Source organism: Dermacentor andersoni, chromosome 4 (assembly GCF_023375885.2).
Source record: "Dermacentor andersoni chromosome 4, qqDerAnde1_hic_scaffold, whole genome shotgun sequence".
NCBI classification, from domain to species: Eukaryota; Metazoa; Arthropoda; class Arachnida; order Ixodida; family Ixodidae; genus Dermacentor; species Dermacentor andersoni.
The window spans coordinates 24562696-24571557 of NC_092817.1; the positions used below are offsets into that span (position 1 = coordinate 24562696).

Here is an 8862-nt window from a genome sequence, read left to right on the forward strand (position 1 = left end):
CTGATTGCTTTTGCAAAATCAATGAGGTGTGGTTAGAACGCAAGCGTTCTATTATACTGAAACCGAAACCAGATGCAAAACAACTGCGCAAACTTAATTGCCGCCGCGAATGTTTATGACGAACGTATTTAAAGGGTGGATTGACGGCTTACTTTAGGCATATACGTAGATAGTTTTACTTTTGCCAGTAAGCAGCAACTGCATAGCCAAGAGAAGTCGAGACAAGGCATTATAGGGTCTGGTGTCCGCACGTTTGCGCATTGGTTTGCGGAGCCGGCAGTTCTGGCAGTTTCGGTAAGTAATGTTCCCCTGTCTCGCTCTTTGCACGGAGATGCCATTACAGTGCATTCGTCTGCGTGTTCTATGTTAATGTCATCGTGAACGTGTTTTCTTTTTCCATTTATCATGACATGGCACAGTCAACATGAACAGAGCTGGAGTGTCGGTAAGTGCATCCCTTGCGATGTAACAGTTCAACCTCAGTCTAATTTTCGCTTGCAAACCTCTTTTTAGGCCTTATTACAGCTCACAAGTCGGGCTTTAAGAACTCATGTTTCCAGTGTAAGGTCGATTATGAAGTACCACGAACCAGAATACCTTCAGGTGAAGTTGTTCTCCGTCTTGTGTATTGATGTCATGGTCAGTAATGTGCTGCTTCTCCATTTTTCTCACGTGCAGTATTTGAAACCGCCGCTACCAGTGCACGAAGGGCTTATTAACGTCCAGCTGAAAGGTTACGACTTCACCGTGCTCGAGAACAATGCCAGAAAAGTGGCTAAAATAGCTACGATGTTGGGCATTCGGGTTTCAGAATGGTAAGCAGTTGTTATAGCTCTGATATGCTGGTCAGATTTTGGTGCACTACTGAAGCTATGGTTTTAGATTTATTATACAAAGAAGTGCTCAGTGAGTTCACTCTTTTTCTTAAAGCTGGGCTACCCCTTTGGAATCAATGGCGATATCTACGTATACACCACAGAGCACTACAGTTGAAGACACGTTCAAGCTGAATGTTTACGAGCGAAACATTCAGGTAATTAGAAACATGTTTTCGCATGTATTGATGTGCAAATGTTGGGCTCTGGGCAGGCACGTACCCAGAGAGGGGGGGGGGGGAGGGAATTAAGCAAAATTAAGCGGCATATCCGCTCCCCGCCCACGCCACCAATCCTCACACACATTCCTAACGCGCCGCCAAATCAATGTTGAGACTTGACAGCTATTCGGTGGTCAGCATATTGCTGCCTTTTTCACTCCTTTTGGAGGACGCTATTTATCGGCATCTCCTGGGGCCAGTTTTCTCATCGATTCGGCGCCCGCGTGATTAACTCGACATGCGTTCAGTTGTCACCATCTATTCAACAGTCACACGCATGGCTGTTGCTTCGTTAGTTCAACCTTTGTTTAGACTGATCCAGGGGCTAGGAAAGGGATTCCGTTCGTAGTCAGCTGGTCTGTATGTTGAGGAACGAGTTGCATCCGGAGAAAAAGCTAGTTTAGCTAAACTTTTTTTTTTTTTTTTGCTTCATTATTTCCTCGAGTGGCAGCTCGCCGCGATGCTGGCAGATCGTAGGAACCATATACCCGCGATATGAGTTAAATAAAGTGCAAATTAAGATAATGTGAAACAGCGTCCATCATCAAACCCTGCAATAACCCTTAAACCCATAAGCAATATGACTGTCACCCGTTACCTCGTCTGGGCTTTCCCTAATTGCACAGCACTCTTTGTGCAAAATTGGCCACTGGCAGCAAGACTCCCAAGGAGTTGAGAAATTAAGCCAAGGCAACAGCCAAACAGGAAGGAAAAGCGAAAATTAACAAATTTGACCGTTGTTTATGAAAATATTTATGGATCAACATCTTTTTATTTAAAAAGGAAGTAGAGAAAACGCTGCCGGAAGTGGACAACAATTCTGTGTATTTTGAATGGCACTTCTACAGTTATCAGTCGAGCCGCCTGACGCAGCCACTTCTCTGCTGTGCTTATGTAGGTGTTTTTCTAACCTTCTGCGATGGGCGCCATACGTGTAGATCTGCAGCGTTCTGCGCTCTACGTGGTTGTACAGGACTGGTGGCCACGTATCATTACGCAACTTCCCAAATAACAATACGATTCGGTTTGGGAACTTCACTTGGTAGAGCAGTAAACAAGGGATCCAAAAGAACTGTGATTGTTCCACAAATATATATTTCTCTATAATTCTCCCCGAGCTAATTAAAAAAAAAAGCCACTATAGTAGGATACAACTTAACTCTGCAGTGAAGCCCCGCGCACGCCGTCATAACCGCCAGCCACTGTTTCTCCCCGAGGCTGCAAATAATTTGTACTTCAAACATTTCCTGTTACCCAAGTGAGGCGGTAGCCACAAAAATAAAATTATTAGCGCACTAATTTTATACGTTTTCCCTTGCCTGTTATAGTGGAATGGTGAAAGCCTAATTCTTTATTGAAGTGAAATAAAATGCTTGCTTCACTGCAACTATTTATTGTCAAGTTTCACTTCTGTTGGCAGTGAAGTTCCGTGAGTAAAATGGGCTCAGCAGTGAAATGAACTGTTCCGCAGACTTTTGAAGATTTAATTAATTGTGGAGTTTTATGTGCCAAACCACGATCTGATAATGAGGCACACCGTATTAGGGGACTCTGGAAATTTGGACCACCTGGGTTTTTTTAACGTGGACCTAAATCTAAGCAGACAGGTGTCTTCGCATTTCGTCCCCATCAATATGCGGCTGCCATGGCCGGGATTCGATCCCACGACCTTGTGCTTAGCAGCCCAACACCATAGCCACTAAGCAACCACGGCGGGTCGACTTTTGAAGAGTGAAATGCTTAGACTCCCTACGCTTTGTCCATGTCTGTTGCACACCTCATTGCCTCCGTCGACGAAAAGACTCTTCAAGAACAGCAGACACTCCGGAGGTATCAAATACGACGCCATTTTGAAAAGGCACCATGATGACGATTTTGTTTGCTTCAGTGTTTGGCTGGCGGACTAATGCAAGCCCGTGTGGTCCGTGTGCCTTGGTTGCCAACTGCTGTTTTTTAAAGTTGTATTCTACTATAGAAATCTTTATTTTACACTTTCACTTGTTTACTTGTTCTTGGCAGTGTTCTTGTGCTTCTTTCCTGCGCGAGTCCATTTGATGTAGTTCCTTGTTTGCCAAGTAAAGAAGAGGTGTACCTCACATGCGTACCTGTGAGATGCACCTTATTTCATTTCTCTTTTGCGGGTTTACGCGTCTTTATGGTGAATGGCAGGCGTTATTTACATTTGTACTAGTAAAGGTACCCCTCCCTCATTCGCGTAGAAATGTTACCTTGGATTGCCCCCCCCCCCTTCTAAAAAAAATTCTGGGTGCGTGCCTGGCTCAGTGTTATATCTGGAGCGCCCGTATAGTATCGCCCCCGCAATTAATTACTAGGTAAAACACAGTGTAACTAACATACTAAGACAAGTTAAACTATATAGTGGAAATGTTAATCGTCCGTGCGACCTTTAAAGATGCAGTTTTGTGAAATAATGGTGTCTCAAAGGTGGCAATCTGGGGCAGTAATAGAGCGAGATTGTATTCTTTGGATTTCAATCTCATCACCATATTCGAATTTGGCAATTTCCAGCACACTGTTACAGAGAGAGAGAGAAAGAATCCTTGCAAAGCCGGTAGATGTTATTCTGCTGAACAGTGAAACTAAGATCGCAGTCTACTGTGTCGGTTGCGGGGGCCACATTCTGTTGGCCTAGGTGTTGTGTTTGTTAATGCATTAAGCTTGCCCAGCTTATTAACCCTTAAACTGCCTCTCCTGAGGTAACATGGGCCCCACCCTCACAATATCTCTGCTGTCATTCCTGGTCACTCTAGAGTATGCTCCTTGCCTTTAAGCAACATGTAAAAAAAAAAATTGCGTACCTCTTGTGCCATCATAGAGATATCATCGAAACACCCACAATTTTTACCTAAAACACGCAATGACTGCAACAGTCTGCCAGCATCATTAGTATAGGAAAGCCACGCTGTATAAAATTACTTTATTTACCACACTTAACACTAGAACAGTGTTTGATAACACATTCTTTAAGTTTTGTTACTAGTACTGTAAGCATGATGCTGGCAGATAACGTAATTTATGAGTTAACATTGGTTTTTAACTTGTATTTATAATGTGCTGTTGTGTATATTTTTTACCTTAGTCTGTGCATGCCTTCATCGCTTGTGGTAAATTTTTACCCTGAGCGTACCTTATATAAATAAACGAGATCAGGTGGTTTAAATTATTCCCGAGTTCACCACTACAACATGCATCATAATCCAGCTTTAGCATAGAAGAAAAAAAGAAAGCCAACAGAACTGACTTGTACTTGGCGTGCGACACCCTCTGAGACAAGACCACGCCCCAAGAGAACTCGGCAGCACCGAATAAACGCCAACACTCCGGGATTTGCTAGGCCATCTTTTCTTTGCCTCATTGTGGCGACTGGAGACTGCACATTCATGCACTCTGGCGGCTATGAAATCTGGAAACTGCAGCACCTGACAGCATAAAGTGGATGGGCTGCTTTGTTGAGTTTATTCCAGAATCATCATAAATATTATCTGCCTGGTGCTCCTAGGTGCCGTAGGCTATCAAATTAAAATAAACCAGATTTCCGTCATAACAAGATTGCCTACTGTGATTGTAGCTCGTGCAGCCATTACATATTTTGACAATGGAAGTAGAACTGACTTGAGTATTCAATCGAATGGTACCATCTTTAAGCAGACATCTTAGAAAAAGAAAATGTGGAACAAGAATGATTGTCACGAGTCTCCGAGCGCTTAGGTCGCTAGGAGACTTAATTTCACTCATGTCACCATTGAAGCATAAGAACGGTGAGTGCTAATGAGGACAAATGCACGTTACTTCATGTAAAAGATTCTGGATCGCAGTGATTAACTAGCAGCACAACCACTCGCCTGCGTGTGATGGCCGACATTCACCACCTGTGCACCTAAAATAACACTATCGGGGTCATTCACACAGTTGTGTATAGTCGTGAAGGCCGACTCGTAGTCGGCGTTTGTAGCGGCGTCGTCTGGTGCAGCGTGATTTGGCATTGGCACAGAGAACGGAGGCTGGGCGTACAAGGTGTTGGAGACGGCGATAATTTCTACACATTTATGGCCAACGGGGAGCAAAATATGCAGCAAAACACAGTCGTCAGTATATCTAGGACGGAATTTCAAAAAGGGTTAAATAAAACGCTTTATAAAGCTCAAATTGGCTTCAATAATCACTGTTGAGTATTTCATGTGCACAAGCACATGTAACGTGCCACAGTTCATAAATGTTTACGATATCACTGGAGAATCTGAAGTTCTCGTACATGCTTTCCACGGCATCACAGATTTTGAGAGCATCTGCTTGGGTCTAACTCTTTATTGATGATGAAGCTTTGCATAGCATTCCAAAGGAATTAAGGAATCCCACCGAAGAAGTGTTCGAAAACTGCTCTGAGATGGCCCAAATACGAAAAAATTATCTGAAATCAGTGTCGTCACATTGAAGTTCATACGCGGCGATTTGAGCACGAAATAATTATATTAGCCCTTTGTTGCATTATGCCAAAAAGAGGTGAGGCGTGCAGACAGGACGCAAGAGTAGAGAAGTGGACAACACGAACGCTGTCCACTTCTCTACTCTTGTGTCCTGTCTCCACGCCTCACCTCTTTTTGGCATAATGAATCCTTACCAACTAGCTCAGCTTTCCGTCGTTCTAACCATCGTTGCATAGTGCCCATTACAGTGGACAAATTTCGCCTAGTTTTGTAGCAAATTTATTGCTTCCTAGAAGCTCGTGTGCATAGTGTCAACTTCAGTGGACCACAGAAGTTTTCTATAGGCGCCCTAGAAGGTGCCATCAACCACAGTTTTCCCCCAACATGGCTTCAAGGATGGCGTCCTATTTTTCCGGTGGGAAAGTCACGTTCGTCCTCACACTTTTATTTATGACTATCGTGACATTGCGGTTTCTTCTATACTTCTATACCTACAAGGTATAGAAGAAGCCTTCAGAGGCAAAAACTAAATATTGTGGCTGAGTGAAGCCAAGTTTTTTCTTAGGAACACATTTTCTAATATGTCCACTGTAGTGGACACCCTGCATGACAGGAACAACATGTGCGTGGGAACATTTTCTGCACAGACACCCCATAAATGGACGATATTGTGCGATGCCAAATCAGCGCTACAGGTGCTAAAATACTTTTTAAAGAAAGGACCATACTGTTTGCTTGTGCTGGAAATCGTCGAACTTCATCACTGTGCCGAGTTAAGTGGCCACATGATCACCTTTCAAAGGGTGCCTAGCCATTGTGGTGTTTTTGGTAATGAACTCGCTGACAGTGAGGCAAGATCGGCCTCCTCTTCCTCTGATGAAGTACGGATTGCCTACTCGCGACCTGACACCAACTCCATGATCAAGGCACTCATGCAGGACCTTACGAAGGCTTACAGAGCCCACTCTGATAACATTCACAGACGTCTACATATGATTGACCCAGACGGTAAATTCTGTTTGCCCCCGAAGCTTACACGGAGCAAATCATCATTGCTACACAGGATTCGGCTCGGCGTTGCTTTCACCCATCGCTACACACATCTCATCGGCCAATCGAACAGCCCTGATTGTGTACACTGCCAGATGCCCGAAACACTGCAACACGTACTGTGCGACTGCCCAGCATATATGCTGGAGTGAAGGACGTTAGACAGTTTCCTAGCCAGCGTTGGCAGGCAACTACTGTCGGAGGAAGCTATCCTCGGCCCATGGCCTGACACTGCAATTTCAATCCGTGCAACAAAAGTATTGAAGTTCCTGCAGGACACCAAGCTCGACGAGCGGCTCTAGCGAGGCAACTGTCTCATGTACATAAGCACTCACCACTTCTCTTATAATCATCATCCATCCCAATACTTTCACTCCCCTTCCCTCTTCCCCAGTGCAGAGTAGCAGACTAGAGTGCGCTAGCTCAGGCTGACCTCTCTGTCTTTCCTATCAATAAGTTCTATTCGTATTCGTACTGGTCCTCGCACCATCAACATTTAATAGGATTATGTTTTTATATTTGCATCATATCTTTATGTAATGATACCTTGATCATTTTATTATCGAGCGAGCTAATAGGAAGAAGCAGTTTAGTGAGTTACCAGCCGCTCATTCCTGCCGCGACGAAACAAACACGACCTGTCAAAGCAAGTTTAGTTGCCGACGACGGGCGTTATGACAAAGTCAACAATTTTTCCCGTCAGAAATGTTTTACAGATAAAATATGTAAAATGTCGGTTGCCAAATGCAAAGTGATATATAATTCTGTGACATGCCAGGTATCAGGGGCGTAGCCAGAAAGCGCAGCGGGGGGGTGTGCACACTGTGCATGTGGCTTCCTTTCATCACAAGTTTCTGCTGTGGGAGATACGGGGTTCTCCTCCGTACTCTTGGGACAAAGGTACGACAACACAGTAGTGCAAACAGTCACAAGGGCATTTATTGCACCTTTCATGGATCAATGCCTGCTAGCCGAGTTGCTATCCCCAAAACATGCCGATAGGCGCGCGACAAATCTAGAAGTCCGACTCACCGCGTCCTCGCGAGCGAATATGTTCGCTCCATGCTGGATCCCAACGCCTGCCTGGTCGTTCGCGTGTATAGTCACGCGAATCGTGGCGCGTTCCAAGGCGGCCACGCGAGGCGGTCTCGCAGATGCATCGGTCGCCGCGCGCTCGCGGGAGACGTCCTCCGCCGCGCGCCGACCCGCCGGGAAAGAGAGCAAGCGCCTGTCCCTCGGCGCCCGAGTAACCCCGCCGCGACGGTGGCGCCATCTCTCACACCGCGCTTGTACCACTCCGAGCGCCGCGGGCGCCAGGCCACGCGAGCCGTGCGGGAAAAACAGCATATCAGGGGATGCGCTATGCGGGAAAACATCAGGGGAGGCGCGAGGGTCGCGCATCCCCACACTGCATATCGGTATAGGTGGCATAAAGCGGCGTGCCACAACACTCGCCTACCCAGCCACCTTCTGCCTGGTCGAGTGCATGACCCCTCCCAAAAAAATAAATACCTGGCTGCGCCACCACAAGGCGGACTAGCACATTACAGGCAAGAGTGTTTGTTTTTTGGTATTGCATAACGAAAGGAACGTGCACTGCATTCAAACTTCTGTATTCAAGCTTACATTTGTTAATGGGGTACCAGAAACTTCGCCTGTTGGAGCAAGAGAAAACTCTGGGCACCTACAGTCACTTGAGCTGGTGCGCATGTTGCCCACTGTAGTTGACATTCTGTATCTTGTGAAATAAAAATCTGAAAGCAAAAAAAAAAAAAGTTCCTGGCTTTTTCTAAGCGCGCATTGATACAAAACTAAAAGTAGCCACACTTTGCATGTGTAAACATGCAATAAAGGGTTAATAAAGATTTAAAAAAACTTTGTCAACCAACCTTTTTTTGCTAAAGGAACGAAAATAAAGTTTTGGAATAGTATTATACCAGTCTAAACTGTTTGTTTCCCTTCATTGTCCCCTTTAAAAACTGGCCAACTGGCGGGCAGGTGTCCGAACTGTCGGGAGTCATGGCGCCGATTTTCCTGGAAGCCGTCCAGCACAGTCTGGCCGAGGGCGTCCGGTTGAGTATGCACCGTCACCTACCCGAGCACGAGGAGATTCGCTATGTGCCAGACCTAGAGCTGGAGGAGCTGCAGAGGCAGCTGGACGAGATCGTCAACCCATCCACGTCCAAGCACGTCAAGAAGCCGTTCTGATGACTTTTGCATAGTTATCTTTGTAAATAAAGTGTAGATGCTGTGGGGATCTCGGCTGTATCG

At 45.5% G+C, this 8862-nt stretch overlaps 1 protein-coding gene across 1 annotated transcript; it reads left to right on the forward strand.

Annotated features, from left to right (window-relative positions):
• The first annotated feature begins 211 nt into the window (after positions 1–211).
• On the forward strand, positions 212–8848 carry mRpL48 (mitochondrial ribosomal protein L48). The gene is made up of 6 exons (XM_050182726.2): positions 212–294; positions 420–445; positions 514–603; positions 679–815; positions 931–1033; positions 8590–8848. The coding sequence occupies exons 2-6, from the start codon at positions 425–427 to the stop codon at positions 8797–8799; spliced, it is 561 nt and encodes a 186-aa protein (XP_050038683.1). The 5' UTR covers positions 212–294; positions 420–424; the 3' UTR covers positions 8800–8848.
• The last annotated feature ends 14 nt before the right edge of the window (positions 8849–8862 follow it).

Coding starts and splice junctions, on each gene's coding strand:
- mRpL48 (XM_050182726.2), top strand. CDS start 425: ATGAACAGAGCTGGAGTGTCG. Junction 446..513: donor TGAACAGAGCTGGAGTGTCG/GTAAGTGCATCC, acceptor ACCTCTTTTTAG/GCCTTATTACAGCTCACAAG. Junction 1,034..8,589: donor TTTACGAGCGAAACATTCAG/GTAATTAGAAAC, acceptor ACTGGCGGGCAG/GTGTCCGAACTGTCGGGAGT.